At 39.4% G+C, this 23,028-nt stretch overlaps 1 protein-coding gene across 5 annotated transcripts in view; it reads right to left on the bottom strand.

Moving 5' to 3' along the window:
• Nucleotides 1–1,092: 1,092 nt before the first annotated feature.
• The window catches only part of LOC307031855 (transmembrane O-methyltransferase-like), a 31,017-nt gene continuing 9,081 nt past the window's right edge, over nt 1,093–23,028 (bottom strand). Inside the window, exons 1-5 of one of the 5 annotated variants that reach the window (XM_079669337.1) lie at nt 7,132–7,191; nt 4,886–4,995; nt 3,465–3,759; nt 2,442–2,638; nt 1,093–1,665 (exon numbers count right to left, since the gene is read on the bottom strand). In XM_079669337.1, coding sequence (XP_079525463.1) covers nt 1,336–1,665; nt 2,442–2,638; nt 3,465–3,720 — 783 coding nt within the window. In that variant the 5' untranslated portion in view covers nt 3,721–3,759; nt 4,886–4,995; nt 7,132–7,191 and the 3' untranslated portion in view covers nt 1,093–1,335. The other 4 variants (XM_079669338.1, XM_079669340.1, XM_079669339.1 and 1 more) reach the window with 4 other exon arrangements.

The following is a 23,028-nucleotide window of genomic DNA, read 5'->3' as shown; positions in this document are numbered from 1 at the left end:
AATACTTTTCCATCTCCATTACCTGTTTGGCTTTGTAGAGATGTTTACAGTGAACAGTTAAACTAGATGGATGTACAAAGTTCTTATCCCTGGGCATGTACTGCATAAACTCCATATCCGATGTATAGCATCTGATCACTTACACCACTTTCCCCCCGCGTCTCTCTTTAACTGCAGTCAAGCTCTCTCTAACTTTTCATAGTTTTACATTCATCCTGCTGTTGTGCAACAATAAAGAATTCAAGTCTAGACCCACTGCTAGGCTCCTGGAAATATCGCATTTAATTAAATTTCATTTTCACAGCAATATTATTTATTTAAATGCTGCACTAAATTGTCTCTAAACCATGTAATGGCTTTCCACCTGCTATAAGAGCCTCAGCAGTGCCATTAGAGGCGATATCAGGAAACTGGAGTTGTGCCCAAAGGATAACAGTGATTCTCCTCATTTAGTGAATGCTGAGACTCTGAGTCCAAGACATTACGGCCAGTTTGTGCAAGAATGCTGATGTGTGTCGAAAGACAAAGGAAAGGGTTAGGGACTCAGAGCAATTTTCCCGAGAAAGATTATTTTTGATTGTAAACACTGACATTGGGGACTGAGAGTACAAATCACATCATGCACAAGAAGGAGTGTGCATCAAAAACAAATCTTGAATCAATCAGAACGCAAGCTGTTCATTTCCTGTTTGCTTCAACAAATATGTTTACTGGTTTTAACTGAGCTGCCCTTGAGTGCAGGAATATTCAAGTTCCTAAAAAGGTTGACATTTCCCTTTACGGGATTTTCTATCAAACCCAATTCAAAGCCTCAGCTTGTATTGTTTTAAAAAGCAGAGAGCGCCATCCAGTGGTTACCAAGTGATCTACATCTAGTGGTGTTTTTCTTTGTTTCTTTTGTTGTGAGGAAAAGGGATGGTGCAAGCCCTTTGTGAATGTGCTGATATAACATACAAAAGAAAGTCGTGTTTTGTGTCACCTGAAATAATGTGTTACATTGGTTTTGTAAGCCATCTGAGGGGCAACAGAAATAATAAGAGATCTGTAATATAATACTTTCCTTTTCTGCTTTTAATATGTCGAAATGGAATGTCATTTATAGCACGAATACTGTAAACATACAAATATAGTAATAGACACATTATATAAATAAAGCATTTTTAATTGTCAACCAACGAAAAACAACGACAGCTTGACAAATTCTAGAAAGTAGTTCATGTCCGCTCCTTTAATTCTTTGACCTTATGCATTTTATGGTAATATAAGGAAGTTTAACACTGTTGGTTGATCTAGTCCACACAAACCACACGCCCTCACTTCCATATGCATGTTGTATCACCTATCTAACCCTGTGCTTCTCTTCTGGCAGAATATCTCCGTCACACCCTGGCGCTCTGATTTGATGCAGTAGCAGTCGGGCCTCGCTCCGATGTGATCCAGGATTTCTCTGAGATCTCTTTGCTTCCTGTGGATCAGCAGGACGGAGCAGCCGGAAGGGCGGAGGAGCTCCTCTCTCTCCAGAGACAGCAGGTCAGGGAGGTACTGCTGGGGATCGTGGTCCATCAGCACCAGACTGAAGCCCTCACTGCTCCCTTTATCAAGATCAGTGAGTAAAGAAGGCAACGTTCGGATGGCCTCGGCTGAGCTAGAAGTCAACACCTGGAACTGCAAAGAATACAAGAGAACAGGAAGATGGGTTAGAATCTCTCCTTCAAATGTTCTGTTAAGAGAAGCAAGTTTGCCACTCGACCTCTTTATTTATTATATCCTTAATTTGATCAGGAGTAGAAGACTCATTGAGATTCAAAACACTCAAGACAGACAGCAAAACAAATAAAACACACAAAGACAAATCTAAACAAAAAACAAATTATATATGAAAGACCTGCAACTGTACCTGCTTCCAAATGATTAAGAATCCCTTTCATTGTGTCCCTTGAATAGGACCAGCTTTTGAATATGTACTGTGTATGATTTGCAACAGATTTGAAAGAGAGGGCGCAGTATATTGAAATGCCCTTTTTTCCCCCTTCAGTGTGGACTTGGAAGGAGTAGAGTAAGTCCTGGGATGCAAACCAAGGATAGCATTATATATAAGAATAGTCCAATGGTTAAATCCAGGGGTCACAAGGCAGACCATCCAGGCAGATAATACAGAGAGCATTTAGGGCTTTGATGTTACTAATACATCTCAGTGCATCATGGAAGAGCGTATGCAGGCTTATGCATGTTTATAACATTGGAAAAGTCCAGCACAGACATGATTACAGAATACATTCAAGCAAAAGCAAGACTTGTTTCTAAAATAAAACCCATTTTGAACAGTATTTCAGTAGTTGCTGAGTGTAAGGCTTGAACGAGAAAAAAGTCATCAACTGTGTTTCCAAAGCACTCGTATTTGAATGTGGTAAATAGAAGAAGCTGATCTACTCTGTGTGTACCTGGGAGTGTTTGAAGCCAGACACCAGAATGATTTCCTCCCCCAGCTCTGCAGTGAGGGGGTCCAGCTCCACTGTGATCAGTCTGCCAGCAGGGGGCAGCAGACGCAGCAGGCGCACAGAGCTGTACCCACAGTGCATCCCCAGCTCCAACACCAGGGGGGGGCGGACCCTCTGCACCACCTCCTCCAACACCCCACCTGACAGAGAGGACAAGGACCAGGCTTCACGATGACTTCAGGAGCCACAGGTCCCCGTTAGAGACACTCACTGCATAGATACAATAATAATACATCAAATATAAAATATGTGCGGTGTTTTTACTGCACATATTTTAAATTGTATTCCATTATATTTCAATGTAAATAAAAATTTAAAAAAAAGGTATTATAGTGTTCTTAAAATTATTTGCTATCTGTGTTTTTTTTTTTTAAATTACTTTTATGTATGCACCACGACACCAAGTCAGATTCCTCGTACGTGTCAACCTACCTGGTAATAAACCAGTTTCTGATTCTGATTGCTAAAGCCAAGCATATTCTAAATACAGCACACTTTCAAACTGATATTGATTTGGGTGGGGCTTCTTTTAGGTGTCCTAAGTATGTTACCCCTTTCCACAGCTGTACTTCTTTTATTCCTGTGCTATACACTGTAGCATCTGTCTGCTTCTCGAAACTGGTCCATGCTTACTGTCATCTACTTAAGATAATGCACTGATTATGGATAAGACCTCACACAACCACATTTAAAAACATCTGAACTATCCATTTGAGTGGTGTATTGTAAATATAATGTGAAGAACGTACGACATAGATATTGAAATAGATGTATGGTGATATAGAAAACAAATAGGGTGAGACAGTCAAGTGTTACAGTTCATTTTGAAAGTTACAGAGACTTTCAAAAGTGTTTTTAAAGTAATGATCTGTTCGATTTTAATAGAAATTGTCTGCCCAGATTTATATAGACATTGCCTTGTAGCTTAATGCACTGCCAAATAAAGTACTTTGTTAGCATACTGACTCATGTGTGGGCTGATGCAGAGCGAGGGGTGTGTGTTGGCGTAGAGATCATAGGTCTGCAGGACGCTGTCAGCTTTGCCATGGGTGCATCTGGAGAAGACGAAGGCGTGGGTGCTCTTCACACACACTCTCCCTCTCAGCAGCCTCAGAGCCCAGGCAAGGGCTCGGTGGCACAGCGCGGACACTTTGACTCGATAACGCCTGGACACCATGAAGATGGCGGGAAGCAGCGGGGCGGAAACAACCAGGAGCCACATTTTTAAAACTCAGGTGGAGACAGAAGGAAGCGCTGAAACCTGAAAGGAGATCAGCGGAAATCAACTCAGGAATGAGACTGAAGTGTCACATTTGGTATCACATAAATGTAGTTGTTGGAATTGCTATCTTTGGTTTTATTGTTTTTGGTTCAATCAATCACACCTCTAGTTACTTGTGCAAATGACCAGACCAGATCAATTGTTCAAAGTAAAAACTCTCCTTATTTTCAACAGATTTTTTAAGCAAGTTTGTCACAAAGCATGCTATTTTCTGATTGTGTGAGAAATAGAAATACAAAAATAAATGTCCAATGTTTTGTATGTTGTAAGTTGTATGTTAACTGTTTCACATGTTTTTCTACTTAAGTTTGAAAGAATTACAGATGTTGTAGAAATGTGCCTATTAACTTTGGGGTCACTTTGAAACTATTTAACGTTTCTAATTTGTTGTTTTAGATCGCCTGTAGTCAATTATTTGTATTTGTGATGTTTCAAGTCGTTCTGCACCCACTTGGTTGTTTTGTTGTTTAGCTTCCCTTTATAGCCTTTTTATGTCTATTAATCGTGTTGAATCTTTGTTCTAATCTTGAGTCATTTGTAGTTTTTTTGTGTCCTTTTCAGTCTTATTTTGCAGTTTCAGAAATGTTTGTTTGCAACTACATTTATTTTCTGTAATAATCCAAAATATTTTATGTGAGGATGTGCAATGGGCAAAAAGCTTTCAAAAATTGGTGTTAAATATAATATTATTCTTTTGTTATAATTATTGGTTATTGATAACAAGTAAACAATCAAATCAAATCTAAAAAACAGAGCTCTGGCGCCCTCTGCAGACACTTTATGGTAATACATATAGCTATAACTACAGTAGAATTCATAAGAGAGACATATTTAACTTCTTATCAAATACTGCAGGAAATGCTTTCACTGAATACATCTGCTGTTTATTCATTAGGAAGTAATGTCCTTGATTTATGAGCATCCTCTTCTAGAAACAAAAAATGACTGAATAAGAGGTCTTTAACATTGTAAGAAAGTGGACACTGTAGTTCTAGTCATTTTTTAAAACAAAGAAAATTAACCTTTTTAGATGAATATTGAAGGAATTATTCAGACAGAAGTAATTAATGAGTAATAACATGTGCAGAAGAGGTGTACTACTTGCCAAGCTGCCCTTTGCCCGTCCAGATTTAAGAGTGTGTCCTGTCATACACAGATGGTGTGTGACTCCTGGAAGTCAAGAGGGTGAGCAGCATAAAGGAAACAGCCGGCTGACTGAAAAACAAACCATGATTTCCTTTAAAGACAGATATTTCGGGAGAAAGACTGAATGAAATAAAAACACTGAACTGTTTCTGGTATCCAGGAAATCAAAGCCTGAGGAAAGGGGAGTGGCGACGGAATACACACCTTCTGTACAACTGAACACACACGAACACACACTGCCTGAAGCTCCTCCTCCCTGTGTTTAGCACTGCTGCATTATTCCACCAGAGGTCAGCAGAGATATTTACACAGAGCCTGTGGACAACTTTTGGTATGCTGCAGTTTCCAGAACAGTCTATGTGGTTGTCATTTCACCTAGGATACAGTTTCTAATAGCTTTGAATGCTGTTTTGTATAGTGTTTTAAAATTGTGAAATCATGTGTGTGTGACTATAATAATAATAATTGTGTAGGCTGTTTTTCTAAATCATTTCATTGACCAAAGTGAGCTTATATATTACACTTTAAGACTGTGTTAGACATGTCATTAAAATACTTATGGAGCGAAAGAGTTGGTTTTAATCCAAAGTTAGTATACATTAACGTGTACACTCCAGTTAACACAAATGATTATGTTTACATTTCGGAAGCGGAAGAGATATCAAATTTAAATACAAGATGAAAGCTAATCAAACAATGTTTATGCGGGTTTGTTCTTGTTTTTTGCCAAATAGAGGATCCCTTTTATCTCCCAAAATAGCCTTAACAATGGCCCTGGCAACAGAAACTAAACATCTAGCTGTTGAGGAATTTGTATTTGAATTGATCATTAAAACACATATGGATTTTCTAATTCAACACAAAGTTTATATTAGGGCCTTCCGTAGTATATGTCATTAGGCTTATTCATCTTTTGGTATAAACCTGGTAGAGGTGAATTTAGTTTACCTGACTTTAAATTGCAAAAGTTAGTTAGTTTAATTACAGTTATATCGATTTTTTTCTTTTAGGTATGTTCCAGAATCAAACTGATGCAAGTGTTATGAGAGCAAACATACAGACATTTTCTAAAACAGTATAATGTAGTTGGAGATCAGAGTTGGCTCTTTGTTTTTGCTGTAAATCAGTGAACTCTCTGCTCTCTCGGTTGCCCCACATAGTGAAAGTGTGTGTGAGATCCCCTGTGTGTTGCTGCCCTCATTGGCTGCACTGCTCTGTGTATTTTTGGCCATTGGAGCGGATCATACTGCGGCGTGCAAGTAGTCCTGTCAGTCCAGCTGCGTCAAGTCAGCGAGAAACAACTACACCACTACCGGAAGCAACGCGGCTTTGTTACCAACATAAGAGCCTTAACTAATGGCAGGTGGATTTCAAAATAATAATACACCCATGAGACCAATGGGTGGTTGAAAGCTGAAAGGAAAAAAAAGTGTAATTTTTGGTAATTTGATCTGGTTAAGCAAACACTTCATACATAAATGGAAATGTATTTCATAATGTATTTGCACAATTCAATGTTATGTTATTGCAAATTATTCTTGATTAATAAAGTTTTTTTTTTTAAATGGGTAGGAAACTATATCACAATCAGAAAGGCATTAGCATTTAACGCTCATAATAATGACATTAGTTCTGAATAGTAAAAAAACATGACAGGAACACTTTGAGAAACACCCCCATTTAGAGACATTTCCAAATAAATTCCCTACAAATCTGTCCAATAATAACATAAATATAAGGCTACACCTTTTCAATACATATACAACATACAATTAATCACGTTTCTTGCTGTTTTGTTCTGCACAACATTTTGTTTTGGATGTGTGAATCCCTACCATTGATGTTACGTCACCGCCAAAATAAAGACAGAATAAGATTCATTTCCCGTTGCCGTTGGAGTTGAGCTCGAGACGTGCAACTGGAAACACAGTTTAAATTGTGAAGCGGTTTAAATAGTATTTCCCTCCTTTGGATTAATGAATCTGAGGAACTTTGAAATGTCTTCAAAACAGCGGTAAGTTAAGTGTTGTCTGGGAGAATAAAAACGGAAGTTAACATAACCTAGTCTGTACCAGGGTTTTCGAATTTCCACCGCCCTCAATTTTTCCTTACCAGGCTTGTCCAACATTATTCGAGTTCATGTACAGGAGCAACACTGTAACATTGGTTAAGCTAATCAAGAAACTAACTATCTAGCTAGCTTACCTCAGTTGTTAGCTAACATTACGTTAACACATGTGAACGTGACAAATCACAACAGCAACTTAATTCGGAAAAACTACAGTTGCCATGGTTGCTCAATACCAATTGGAGTCCATTTCAGAGTAAGACATTTCATGTTTTTAGCTTTAACAGGACAGAGTAGTGCATGGAGAATATCTTATAGCTTTTCAAAACAGGAGTAGTTTGATAGGAAATTGGATATTTTAAATGGGCAGAAGCGAGATAAACAAATATATCTATTGTTGTTGCTTGGTTTAATAAAAAGTATTTATGTTGTATTTGGAGGCCGACAATTGTTCAGTATGTTCCTCGGCTAAAGCTTTTGTTTTGAAACAGTTTTTAGCTAGCTTTACAGCAATACATGTGTACCTGACAAACCACAAACAGAACAATTGCTCCTTACAAACTACAGTTACCAAGGTTGTTTAATAGCAATTTGAGTCCATTTAAGAGTAAGGACTTTACTGTATTCTGTTTTAACGGGACATAGTAGTATGGAACATATCTTATAACTATCAAAACAGAAGTAGTTTGACAGGAAATAAGATCTCAAAATATTATTTGCATTAGGCAGAAGCCACACAATGTTTGTCTAACAAGGAATTATCTTGTTGCATTTATTGAAATACTTTAAAAACATTATTTGTGCTTTCCTCGGCTAAAACATTTATTTTGAAGGGTCACACCGGAAGCCCTGTGATTGACTGTGTGTGACTTGACGCTGGTTTTCTCCTCACAGACTCCACCAGGAGCGACACTGGAGAGCAGCAACTGGTCCGCTCGCCTCGCCGGTGCTGCTGCTGCTGCAACACCTACAACAGACTGAGGAGAACCGGCTGACCAACCCAAAAGTCTGGTGGAATAACGCTGCATTGAGCTGCCTTCACACATTTGTAAAGGCTTTACTTTATACTTTGAGAGAAGAGCTTCCTTGCCAATGGCAAGTCCGGTTGCAGACATAGGACAGTCTCATCAGCATCCCCCTGTCAGCGAGGCGGCGGCAGACTCCGCGTTTCAGGAGGCGCAGACATGGATAGAGGTGAGTGACAAAACAGAGTCCAAATACTGTGTTAACTCCTCAGGACTTTGATTCCTTTTTCGCACAGGTGTTTTGTTGTCATTGTGTAGCCTTAGTTACTGGTTAGCAGCATGTATTTGCAGCGCCTTCTCCTTTAAACCGCAGTTTGATTTGATTGCTTCGTCACCTGTTGAAAGGTTATTCAAACTGCAATTATTTGACTCAGACTCTGACGAAATCTTTCCAACAACATTCTTTAAGTTCTTCTGGGGGGTTTACTTTGTGGCTGTTGTCATTGTTTGTCAATATGTGGATTTTATTGGTATTTTCTGATCTTCTGCTATATTGAATTCCTATAATTACTTGAGTCTAAAACCCAATACTGAGTGAACATTATAACCCTTACAAATAAAAAGTTGCTTTCTTAATGTGTAATGATATAGCCTAAATACAAAAATAACTAAAGAGTATATATTGCACCTGGTTGTGCTGGACTCTCCTAATGTAGCAGCAGGCTCTCAGTTGTTTTTGGCCAGGGCCATTGTACAGTAGCTGTGAATGCTGTGGGGCCTGTTGCGTGTTTGGCTGCAAACAATGAATGCATCATGTGGAATGGATTTTTGCCTCATCGCGAGCTTGGTGAACAATAATCACACAAACAAGGTTTTGTTCTGGGAGAATTTCAATCATGACACTTGCCTGCCCTCATTGCATTTGACGTTGTCATCCTGCAGTGAGCTGTGCTCCTGTCAGCCTTCAACCCCTGACTGCCGGCTGATTATCTGCTGCATGTTGTTGTAATGCTGTCACAGCTCTGCAGGTTTACATAAAGGCTTAAAAAATGTGATCTGGAGCCCACGTTACATAAAGTGAGTGATTTAATGTAGCAGGGGCGTTGGTAGGGATTATGGGGCCTCGGCAAAGAGAAAGGCTGTGGGCCCCCCATACTCTTCAATCAATTACATGTAACTGATAAATGTCTTAGTGATAACTTAACCCTGTTCAGACCTGACGTTAACATGAGTGTTGTTCATCTGATCACAAGTTCTCAGCTCTAATAGTACAGATTTACTCTACTTGACTAGACTAACATTTAGTTAACATTGGCTTATTTTCTCAAAGGCCTATTGGTAGTCATAGCCTACAACAGAAAAATGTGATGACTCATGAAATAATGCTGCCTACTGTCTTTGTGTGCCAACAGCTGTACTTTTATCCGGTACAGCTGGATTTTTGGGTATTTATTAAATTCCAAGTAATTTTTAGGTTTATTTACAGCATGAAGGCTTGGTTAAGCCATATTGTTGAATCCCTTCATGTGTATTGAATCTTTATTGTCATCAGCGGCCACACTGCATTTGCATTGTCTAAACCAAGCAATCATCAGTGTTATATTCATTGCATTTCTCAATGCTGCCTCTAGGCCAGGGATGGGCAGATGGCGGCCCCCACCTCCTCTTTTTGCGGCCCTCAGAATAATTTATAAACAACGTAATTAATAAAAAAAAACATTAAAAAAAATAATATATATATTTTGTTACTTGTAGTACTGATACCGTCCACTAGACTCCTAGTTACGTCGCGAGCTGCGTACATGGTTTCAAATACCGCAAAATAATCTGTGACGCATTTGTGTGTATTGTGTTTGTTTCCCGGGGAAACCCTCACAAGAAACACCGGCTGTTGTTATGTCTGCTGTGACGTTAAGTAACACCGGCTTGTAATTATGCCTTTACAAACTTAAAAGTTGTATTTATCATCTGAATTTGGCAAAACAAGTTTAATATTCTTAAAACCAAGACTTTGTTTATTTGAAATCAGATGAAAACAAACTGTCACGGACCCTGCCATGTTATCTATGATTATACACTTTTCATTCATAATTTCAGCGGGGGGGGGGGGGGGGGGGGGGGAGTGGTGCTGAGGAACAGCAGAGTGCGGGCTGACAGGTGTCTGTGTTGACATTCCCCTTATTGTGGAATAAGGGGAATGCAGAGACAGGCTACAAGTGTTTTAGGTTCAAGTTAGACAACTAATGTCTGGGTTAGTGTTCATGACTTCATGTTTATGTCATCTTAATAGTTAATCTCAATACACACACATTTTCCGTGCTTTCCAATAGTTTAAAATAGTTTTATTCCACTGTTTAATAACCTATTCAATACAAACATGCCACTTGTAAAAATGAAATAACATTTCTGTGAACCGATATTTGTTTAGTGAGCTTATTAGAGGATGTTCCCATTTTTTGGGGATGTTCCCTTTGATTGTAAAATGTCAATGAAGATGTCAGACTTAGTATATTTGTTAATAATTACATACAACACATGGAATTTTTGTGTGTGTGTGCTCCAAGTGAATCTGCAGCCCCCTGGTGGCCAGTACATCAATTATGTGGCCCCCACCACCATCAAAGTTGCCCATCCCTGCTTTAGGCTGACAGTAACAATTAAAAAAAATATATATTCTCAAGAGTGTCGAGAGCATGTTAATATACACATATTGCATTTTTTGAGAGGGTTTTCAACTCTTGGTATCTTACATAACACCTGATATGTTTTCATGTGTAGCTCGCTATTACAATACCGTGTCTAAACAGATTCAAGTGTATCACATCTTAAAGCAGTAATGAAGATGACAGAGCCTTTTTAAAGGTGTCAGGCTCCATCACAGGCCTACTTAGCAGCACCAAACTCTTTGGAGGACTTTATCAAGTCTTTAAAAAGCCACTACTGACCCAGAATCTCTGAGGCAGGTCAGGAATGAAGGCTATAAAGGCAGGAGTGAACTGATACCACTCCTGTGTGTTATTGTTCTTCTATCACCCTTACCCCGCGGGGACTGATTTCATTACCCATACACACCTGGTGACGGTCTTCCAGTCACCTCAGGCAACCAGAGACAGGTCTCTGAATCCTGACTGAATAGACCAACACAAAGCCTCAGTCAGCATCCCATAGGCCTGGGTTTGATTTATTATATTCAACTGCTGTGTCATATATGATGTCAGGCTAGATGTTATAACAACGGCCCCCTGTTTGTCCTCAGAGGACTTATGTGCCCTGGGTTGTTCACTTTGTGATTCTTACATCTTTGGTTGTAAGCAGAACTTTCACTTCCTTTGTCTGTTCTAGTCCTCTCTTACATTTTGGTTTTGTACTCTTAGCTGTTTTTATTCATTTCAATGATGTCAAAGACCCAAGTGCAATATTGAAGTCTTGATTGCAAAGCCATCTCAATCTTCTGACATTCCAAACGTTTGCCATTTCAAACAATGGCCCGTCCATGTTAAATATATAAAAAGGCAATCATAACATCGACTCACAAATGCATGTTTAATTACTCGTGTTGATGTTCTTGGCCCTATTCACAACAAATGGGTTTGGTATGATTTTTCTTTGGAGCCCCAACTGGTTTGTTTTGGCAGGTGAAAGTATTTGTAACCACACAGAAGCCCTTAAGACTTATGTTGAAAGCCTGATGTATGCTTTTCTGTCAACTTCATCTTCTGGTGTTTCTTAGCATAGTTGCATCCTGAAACTGATAGTTATTGTGGGATTTTGACCAAAAGGCTGCTGCAGCATCACAACAGCATCCTGAACTGCTTCATTCACAATGTATTTTGCACCAGCGTTTCCGCCAGGGGGGCATCTTGCCGTCATTTGACGCCCTTATTCAGCTCGGAACGCCATGAACTCGAGCCGAGGGCGTCCAAAAATAATAATAATTCGAGAGAATATCGAGTTTTTATAGCTTGAAATGACGAAAAGGAAAAAGGACATGGACATCCCTCTGTTGGAGGGGCAAAGAAGTCTGGTGGGATTATTTTCGACACCAGCAAAGCGTGTTCCTGTGACGGAAAGTATACTGCCGGCGAGCTTTGACGGGGGGGCGCTAGTGGAGCACGCGCGTGAACTGCGAGCGAACTGCGAGCAGCGAAACTGAGGCTCCGTGTTAAACTGTGGTAACATGAAGAGCCGTTTAGGAGCCGAAAGAGCCGGCTCTTCTTAGTGAGCCGAGCCAAATGATCCGGCTCACTAAAAAGAGCCGGAATTCTCATCACTAATACGTAAAAAGATTGTATCTATAAAGGGACGGCTCAATTCAAATTTCAAGTCACGTGACACAAAGTGACGTCACCCCCCCGCTCTCGGGGTGGACGCCCTCTCAGCCCTGGTCGGGCGGAAACACTGGTTTGCACTGAAATGACTTTGCTGGAGAAAGTTATAAATGCCTTTTTCAGTTCCAAAAAGGGAGAGGTTAACTGAATCGTCAAACTAAAGCCATTACAGCTCGCTCCCATCACCTAATGGAGTATTCACACCTGCACTCATAACTCCCTTTCCCGTCACTTCCTCTCACCATCCCGTCAGTAACACAGAATGTAATGAAGGTGTTTAGACTCCTCAGAACTTCAGAAGAGCCTGGCTGGGCCTTTTGATCATTGATTTATGTCATATAGCCAAAGGGTGTTTGCAGGAACCCTAACCCAATAAAATGATCTGACTGGTTCTTTCCTCCAGCTCACATCTTAGTGGTTTGATGAATGTCTTTCCATTGAATGACAGTTGAGTGAAGGACTACTACTTTGCTGTTGGCACATTTTCATCAAAAGGTAAATATGAGAGAATAACTTGAGTTGTGTAATTCCAGCCCTCATTATTATGATAAGAAGTATAAACATGAAGATTTTGCATTGGAACAAAAGGACAAAGTTTAAGCGATGTAACCGAAAACTTTGAAGTTTGGCAATTAATGGCTAATAAGATATCTTGCCCAGTTTTTAACAAGAGAGTAACTCACTGAATTACGTCGTGGTGGTTTCCTAGTTAGTAGACACAATCATACTGAATAAAAGCAGACAGTGTTGAATAATGACTGAAGTCTATAAAGACTGTCAGTAGAGCTGCGTTGCCAGAGAGCTATCTTGTACAGCTTGAAAAACACTTCATGATTTCAAACTGCTTATAGCTGAGATTGTGCCATGACAGCTGAACCAACATTGCTGTTCGTACAAAAAAGCATCTTTGACAGCCTAAAGCCATTGATAGGGATGTGCAAGAATAAGTCTGTTTGGGTCTGACGTTTTTTACAATTTGAGTAGAATTTTTTTTTTTTGTGTGGTCAGTGTTCTTTGAATACATCTTCATGCCAAGTGTGGTTCCTGTATTTATGTGATTTAATGCAGAAAAAGGCTGTTCACATGGTTGCTTGGCGATGGCACTCATTGTCTTGTTAATGCTTGATAAACCTGCATCATGTGTCAATCATTTATAATGTGAATAATTCTTCTCGTCAATATGTTTTTTTTTCCAGATCTTGTCTCAACTTGTTCAGAATCTCTTCTCTATTGGCTCTGTATTGTCTGGGTTTGTCTTCATCATGGAACCCCCACCTCCTGTCCAAGTCATGGCATGTTTAGGGGGCTGTGAATGATAAGAAATTCCATTGTGACAGGCCTGAAAGGGAAAGAGATATCATCTACATGTCAATGGAGAGTATCATTTCAATGATATCATTGTACTGAACAGTCTAATCACCAGACTGGTCCATGTCATTAGATTCTCTTCAGAGTAGACATTCATGTGACTCTAGCTTTCAAAATGTATACAAAGCTTTTATGTTTTTGATATTAGCGCAGAATTGTAATGTGTTTGGTAAAAGTCAACGCACACTTTTTTTTCTTGAACTGAAAAATACAGCCGCTATGCCACTTTCTTTTGGTGATCTGTTCTTGAAAATCTTAAATGAATCATAAAAAATGTGCAAAGCCATATGTTGTGCGTCCTGTGCACTGCGTCAATAATAGCAGTTAACCAATAGACGCACTGCTTAGCAAACAGGTTTAAATCAACCACCGTGCAAATACAGTACTGACAGTTTAGACCGACATAATCCAACTGGAGTGAAATCCACTATATGAAGTTAAAGTGGCAGGCGATACTAGACTTGATTAAAGCTCCTATGACCTATGTTTGTCATGGAAATTAAAAGTTAGGGTGCCAGGAAACAATGAACTAAGCCGGGCAAATTGGGAAAACAGGGTTACGGTATCCAAGAAGAACAGTAATGATGATGATTCTCACGCATTGTAAGAATATGACATCTGGTGTAAGCAAATCCATCAACAGCCATTTGTCCGTCAAAATGTCTTTGACTGATGTGCTGAATAAGAGGATTAGCTTCACCAGCACTGTACATGTTACTCTTTTGAACCTGCCCTGCTAAAGGCTAGTTGGACGCCATGATAGATACAGAACTTGAAAAAACCCAATGCAGTTCATCTTTCTGCTTTTGACCCCAGGCAGCTCTAGCATGCTGGCGCCGCGTGCTCAGAAAGAGCTGAATTCATCTATGATGTCATTCCAAGTTTAGGGGCTATTGTCATTCTTTCCAACACGATGGACTGATATGTTAAGTGCTGAGCTTTCTTGTCAGTTACCATCAAAGTACATGAGATGCACTGCTGTGACTCCGAGCCACTGAGGAGTGTAATTTTAGAAGGAAGTGTCTGTCAGAGGAGGCTTTAGGGTAGATTGAGGATGTCCCCTTCATCACTCACCTTAGAGCTCCAATGAACTGGAAGTCCCTGGTCTAACGGCCCCGCTCACTCTTACGCTTGAATGACTCGCTTACAGTACACCGTTTAGTGTATTATTCCAGGGTAAGAAGTCAGTTGAAACACGATTTATTTGAACTGAGTCTGTCCCTTGGTTTCTCTCTCATTCAGAGTAGGGCTGCTCGATTATGGCAAGAATCATAATCACGATTATGTTGGTCAATAATTAATATCACGATTGTTAAAAACGATTGTCCATTTTCTTTGAAAACATCCGTTTATTGAAAAAACATTTTTTAACAATATGTTTTTAACAGTTGATTACCCTGAACTTTAAGTATAATTCAACTGAAAAACCAATACAAAAAAAACAAAACAAATAATAATAACAATTTAAAAAAGAAAAAAAGAAATCGTTTTATTTCGATTACGTTGTTTTCGTAATCGTTGCAAGCCAAAATCGTAATCGAGATTGAAATACGATTAATTGCACAGTGCTAATTCAGAGCTACAGTCAAATTAATGCAATTTGGACTACGGGAAAATAAGTCCCATTTAGTGAATTGTTACTGTTTGTCTTTTATGGATCCCTCAGGGGACAGTGAGGCTACCAAGATTACTCTTTCAGCTCTGAAAAATACCACTAATCACAAGCAATCCGTGTTGAATAAGCTTTATTTTCTTAGTTATGGCTGTTTGACATGTGTTTATGTCGCCTATATTAAATCATCCATAGGACTATTGGTTGAACTTAACCGTCTAAGTGCACTACAAAATTGGATGCTGTCATTTCTTACAAGTTGATTGGAGCTCCTTATTTGCCAGTACAAATCAGAGCCACGCAGCTTTAGTCACTCACACAAATGACAAATCCCTGAAAGTAAGATGCTAATCACTAATCCTGTGGTTATGATCTCCTTAATCTCAGCACAAGCCGTCTGTCCTCTCCTGGTGAAGCAGGGAGAGGCATTAGTGAGTTTGATGTTTCAGAGCAGCAAACCATGTCATTATCACACCTATGCCTATTATTTCAGCCACTTAATACCAATATCTTTCCAAATTATAGACACACCTTATCATGTATATCAGCGTTATGAGAGGCATCTCATGTGTTAGATATGAATGCATTCAAGTCTGATTTGGATAGTTTTTAAATACATATGTCCTACTTGGGGATATCCACTTACTAAGACCATGATGTCAACAAATGGCTTCTACTTTGTCCAGATGGGTCTTTATGAACACATGCATGTTTGGGGTGAGGGATGATCGTGTGGTGGATTACCAGAGTAGATGGGAGATAAGCCCCCCTCCCTCCCTCCCTCCCTACCTCCCTCTTTTCTATGTTCGCATGTCTGTACATTTGTTTTAATACTATCACTGAGGCAACATGAATACACTTTAGGTTATTCCATGATTCTTGAAATCCAGTGTCAGTGTCTTGACAAATAATGACAGTTGCTTGTTTGTTTCATATTTTCTGTAGATATTGATATTGAAGGAAAACATCGCTGATCACCAGCCATCCTGTTTTTCTGTGTCCTTCCTGGTGGTTTTGTTTTTTCCCTTTCCCTCAAGGAGCTTTCAAATAAAGCAGTGCATTAGTTGGCTGCTGTTCACTTCCAATAACAGCAAGAAATGTGCTCTGCTGAAGTATGGAGGAAAAAGTCAAATGGCTCCGATTATCTAGTAAAATCAGCAGGTACTTCATTTCACTAGCAAATATATGCAAATAAACTAAGCTCCTAGGTAGGAGCAGTTAGGTTGATGACAACTTATCACAAACACTATTCTCACAACGTGTTTGTTCTTACTCAGTGTAAACTTTACATTTCAAAATGGCTTTTTGTTTCTTTTAAGGGTAAATAGTGTAAGGATTGCCTTTATTTAAACGTGTCTAAAGGCTTAAGAATAGGTTTAAGACCTACTCACAAACTGGCATAGCTTGGAAGATTCTGGGGTCACATTCGTTGAGTTTGCAAAGAAGGCTATAAAACGTTGCCATAACAAATATTAAATAAGTGCGTTGTGTCTGTTAGTGCCTGATGTAGATATCCATCTTGTTCAGCTATCAGATTTCTGTGTTCATTCATTGGAAAAAGCATAGGAGCAAGACAGACTGGCTCTCAAGCTGCAGTGCAACACACACACACACACACACACACACACACACACACACACACACACACACACACACACACACACACACACACACACACACACACACACACACACACACACACACACACACACACACACACACACACACACACAGGAGGTACAGGCAGCTGTATGCCAGGGCTGCAATGCTCTACAGGGAAGCTGTTAACAATTGTTAATGCTTGACACGTGCCAGTGCATTTACTGTTCACTCTGAAAAGAAACATAACTGACGGCTGTTGAAAGCATAACACTGAGAGGACATGGAGGTTAGGCATTTTGAAGTATATTTCCAGCATGATGAGAATGCCTTTATCCAAAATGACTTGCATTATCACCAGTAGAATAGGCTGAAGTTTGCCATTTTTTTTCACGTAACTACTGTCAGCAAAACACCCTTGTGTGTAAAGATTTTCCTTGTTTTTCTACATTATACTCTATGTTTGTCTGTACTGTAGTTGGGTGTTGGCCGGTTTGGTACAAGGATTAAACATAAGAAACTCAAACGAAGTCCTTGTTTAATGATTAATTATCAAGAGGGAATATGAAAGCTAATGAGCCGGTGAAACGTTCCTTCTGTTGGTTTCTGTTCTAACCACAGCTGTTTCAATTAAGACATTGACATTTTTAAAGAAGAGGCCCTCTTAAAGTAAAATATATCATGTTAACTTCCTGCTATTTGATGTGCTACTTCATCATGAAAGCTACAGCATGTCCAAAAGGCCCTGGAATTTGTTCAGTTATTATTATTCCTTTTGATCTTACAATCAAATGAAGGATCTGCTCTCCTTTTTCATTAAGCAGCAGTCAGAACTCTGTAGTCAGGTTCTCTATCTTGTCCTCTTTAAATCATATCGCCACCCCCACACGGTAATTGTTCAAATACTTCACTTCCTCCAAACTGATGTTCTCATCTCACCATTTCAAAGCTTTCAGTCACAAGCGTGTTCTCTAATCTTTACCCATAATTACAGGCCGAATCTCCGCTCTCATGTAATCTGCCATCACTCTATTGATTGCCCTTATTCATTGTAGCCAATGTGGGTCACTTTGCATCATGTGTCCCATTCAACTCAGATTTATGGATTGTTTTTGTGGTTCTAAGCGATAAGTTACAGGCTCCACTACTTTTACCGGTTAGTAACATTTCTGCAAATGTGTAAGACTCTTCCTCAGTCCCTGCAGAAAATATCGTTAAGTAGGGGTGTAACGGTTCACAAACATTTCGGTTCGGTAAGTACCTCGGTTTTTAGGTCACGGTTTGGTAAGTTTTCGGTACAGCAGAAAAAATGTTCACAAAAAATAAAATATGTTTTTTTTTTTAATTATTATTATTAAACTGTGAATAATGTATTCACTCAAATAAATACAAAATATAATAAAATAAACATTAAGGTGCAGCATTTCGATGAACTGAAATAATCTGTATGTGAACTTTACTGTACTAGTAGCTACTCACAAAACATACATTTAGTTTGGAGTTTTTGATTATTATTAAACTGTGAATATTCACTCAAATAAATACAAAATATAATAAAATAAACATTAAAGTGCAGCATTTTGATGAACTGAAATAATCTGTATTTGAACTGTACTGTACTAGTACCTAAGCAGCCAGTTTGACATTATGACTCGCTTGTCATTGTATTTTCATGTTTTTTTAAAGAAAGATGAACTTGTCCACATTGCTTGCCTAAAGGGCAGATCTGCTGGCACTAACAATGTCTCCTGCTGTGGAGAACACCCTCTCGCTAGGGAAAGAGGTACCAGATACAGCCAGGTAGCGCTTTGCTAACATGGCAACATAAGGATATTTGGCGTTTGTAATGGCTTTGGCTCGGTCTGAACTTTTTGCGAGTGGTGGAGGCTTGAATGCTAGTGGGAGTTGGGTTTGCACTTCAGTCTTTTTTCTTTTGGTACCGGTGTTACAGTATAAGTTGAGTCATGACAACTGGCGACATTCTATTATTTTCGTCATAGGAATCCGGGGCGTGTACATTGAGGACCCATTGTTGACTTACCAGGAAAGAAACATCGTTTGTCGTTTACGTTCATCTTTTGCTATATCTGCCTTCCTAAGATCACTTTGCTGCACATTCAGTACTCGTATGTGAGGTTGTGGGTGAGAGTCCGATATCGTGACGCTTACAGGGAGGTATCGAACATTACAAAGTAGGTGACTGTGTGGATGCCTGTTCAAAACATTGCAAACTTCAATAAATCATTTAAATTATATATTTGTGTCCGACTTTCATTTGTTCATCGTTCTTAATGTGATGTATAGTAGCTTTGATAGCTGTCCATACCTTCAGACAGCCTAAAAGTAAAACACAAGTTGTTTATTCACAGCCCGAACGCTCATCGAGATGACTGGATCAGTCATGACAACTTGTGATCAGCTCCGATTAAATTTTGATATCAAGTCTGTAGCTAACCTCCAGGGAGCACGTTTATTTTATGAAATACCTGTATCCCTCTCATCACAACAAGACTCTACACTGTGCAGGAAAAACAATTACATACATGAAAATAACCTTGATGCATGGGAATTAAACACACAAACTAACAGATAAATCATCAGAAGAAGGCAGAGAGGAAGTAAATAACAACAGGAACACGGAAGGCAGACAGAATTGCTTAGACATGGGTGTCACATGAAATGTAAATGTTCTGGAAAGTTCCTTATACAGCTTTAGCCTTTTTTATCTCATGAAGTCCCAAAGTGACACACACTGAACAGTCTGGGGTCATGGTCCTTGTCATTTGCTTTTGTCTTCCCATAACAACATGTCCAAGATGTCCATGTGTCAGGCTAAAACATGTGACAGAACTAGCTAGATTTGGAAAGGTTTTTTGTTGCTAAAATTAATATTCAAGCCATTTAAGAATAAAAATGCTTACATGACATGTCATTTGTTAAACATTAAGCTGTCTTCGGCCTTTTTTCTGCTGTAACAAATGTAAATGTCCCCTCTGTGACGAATAAAGGTATTCTGATTCTGATTACATTTAACCTGTTGTGGAAACATTTCTTGATGAAATTGATATGAAACAAATGCCATAAATATTGCTGTGACACATGGTGTCACATCGGGACTTTAACCCTAAACATTCACAGTAAACCCGGAGTGACATATATGCACAATTAGAAATATGATTATGGTCTGGTCAGTTAATTTAGCTGATTCAATTATATTTAGTTATCATATGCTTTATTCTTCAATTCATATGTTCAAACAAATGCAAACCAAAACATCATCCTTGTTAATTAAGTTATAAATAAGAGTTACTTTACCATTAAAGCCCAGATATTTGACACTAGGGAGATAACTTGTCATAAATGTGTCTATTTAGTCTAAATTACGTTCCCCTTAATTTCCCCAAAAGTAGAAATGGGTCCGGGTTCTTATGGGTTAAACGTATAGGCTTAAAGGCATAATAGAACTACAGTATTATATGTATTCAACTTGTGCCCCGCTGGACTTACTTTTCTGTGGTTTACCGTTACTGTGACATATCAGTATAGCCACGGAATATAGTTTGTGTGTTTCATTCCCATGCATCAAGGTTATTTTCATGTATGTAATTGTTTTTCCTGCACAGTGTAGAGTCTTGTTGTGATGAGACGGATACAGGTATTTCATAAAATAAACGTGCTCCCTGGAGGTTAGCTACAGAATTGATATCACAATTTAATCGGAGCTGATCACAAGTTGTCATGACTGATCCAGTCATCTCGATGAGCGTTCGGGCTGTGAATAAACAACTTGTGTTTTACTTTTAGGCTGTCTGAAGGTATGGACAGCTATCAAAGCTACGATACATCACATTAAGAACGATGAACAAATGAAAGTCGGACACAAATATATAATTTAAATGATTTATTGAAGTTTGCAATGTTTTGAACAGGCATCCACACAGTCACCTACTTTGTAATGTTCGATACCTCCCTGTAAGCGTCACGATATCGGATTCTCACCCACAACCTCACATACGAGTACTGAATGTGCAGCAAAGTGATCTTAGGAAGGCAGATATAGCAAAAGATGAACGTAAACGACAAACGATGTTTCTTTCCTGGTAAGTCAACAATGGTTCCTCAATGTACACGCCCCGGATTCCTATGACGAAAATAATAGAATGTCGCCAGTTGTCATGACTCAACTTATACTGTAACACCGGGGATATTCACGTTCGGGTGATGCCTTTTCAAATGTACGCAAGTTTGATGTATTGCCAGCCGCGTAACCAATTTTATTTGAACAATGCCGACAAACAGCTTTGGTTCGGTCCACCTGTCTTTGTACGTCATCCTTGTACGTAACTGCAAAACCAAAATGTTCCCAAACCGGAGACTTCAATGATGTTGGAGGATTTTCGAGCTCAACTTTATCTGCGTTCGCCATTTCGACAGTTCCTCAAATTACTGACTAAATTTGAACGGATCCCTGTGACCAGCTCTCATAGTATGCCTCTCGCCCAATGAAATGACTTGGTTGCTCTATGACGCGTTGAACCCGATGTGAGCAAATTAATCTGAATGCTGCGACGCAGCACCTGAGATTACTTCCAAAAAGTTGTTCACATTCTCAATTTTTTACATTTAACGTTATATTCGTTCGGTACACACGTGTACCGAATCGAAGGGTACGTAATATACCGTTACACCCCAATCGTTCAGTCAATAGTGTGCTGCAGCTTATTGGGTTGCCAGCATGTGTAGATCTATCGTGTTGGCTGTGGAAAAAGAGTGTAAACAATATACTTCACAGTAGGTCTGTACCCGAATATCCAAATATTTGTTCGTTGGAATATTATTCGGGTTTCAATTTCGTTATTCGGATATTCGTTTTTTTTTTTTTTTAAAAGAAATTGAATTTATTGAAATCTCCAATATCAACGTAAGAGCTTGTGCCTCTTCGGGGGTGCTAACACTTAACCATACACTTTATCGTTTACTTTCTCCGTCTTTATATGTAGATATGACTTTTTTCCGTTAATCTCCGTCACGTTGTTTCCATAGCAACCACAACTTCCTGTCAACAGCGCTAACTCTCCTTCAAAATAAATACTGTAGAATAACAATATGAATGCCATGAATAAACCGAAATACACGTGTTGAAGCGGTTCACTGCTATCCCCCCCCCCCCGCGGGCCGAATATCCAAATATTCGCTGCTGATTACTACCGAATATCCGGAGCCCCAAAAATGGTATTCGGGACAGCCCTGCTTCACAACATATTCCTCACATGCCTGTATCTTTTGGAGCTCTTCTTAGCTGGCATATACTGTTTGAAGGATAGGACAGAAACTGAAGTTTGTCCATCATCCAGGGGACATTTCTAATTGGGTCATGCAGGCTGATCTGGTTTCCTAGTTTTCTGAGATGTGGCACAGGGGAGCTGGACTTATTCTGACTGTCGAGGGAGCTAGTGCAACCTGCACAGTTTGGCAGCGCGACTGATATCCATACAGGCATTATGTGACACTGTGTCTTCAAAAAAAGCTTTTCTGCCTTTTTTCTCCCTGCCTTCTATCTTGCTGTCTCTCTACAATAAATGTTTCTAGCGCCATAGATATATTAATGGCAATGCTGGTCTGTCTCCTAAAAAAGTATTTCCCATAAAACTTCATTTTCCCTTATGTTTTGAGGGTAAACATATTTTTTATTTTTTTTAGTGGATTTTCACATGAGAATAGCTGGTCTTGAGCTCGAGTCATTGCTGTAGCTGCTAGCATTAGGGCCAGCCGCTAGTCTTGAGGAGTTGTTGCTTTAACTCATTGACGAATAAACTTGAAACACACTGCACAGCTATGGTACTGCTGACTTCAGACCTGCTGCAGAGAACCAGATGACTCAGGTCCGCCATGAATGGAGGCTTTTAGAACTGTGTGGGATGCCTTTCATTGTCACACACACACATGCAGTCTCATACACATGCACACTCACCCCAGCATTCCTGTGCCCCTCAATCCACACACACACACACACACACACACACACACACACACACACACACACACACACACACACACACACACACACACACACACACACACACACACACACACACACACACACACACTTGCAGAGCTCCCCAGCTGGTCGCCCCCCAACAACAATGCATGCTGTCACCACAC

This window comes from Notothenia rossii, assembly GCF_949606895.1.
Source record: "Notothenia rossii genome assembly, chromosome: 3".
Classification (NCBI taxonomy): domain Eukaryota; kingdom Metazoa; phylum Chordata; class Actinopteri; order Perciformes; family Nototheniidae; genus Notothenia; species Notothenia rossii.
This window is presented reverse-complemented; position numbering and strand designations above follow the sequence as displayed.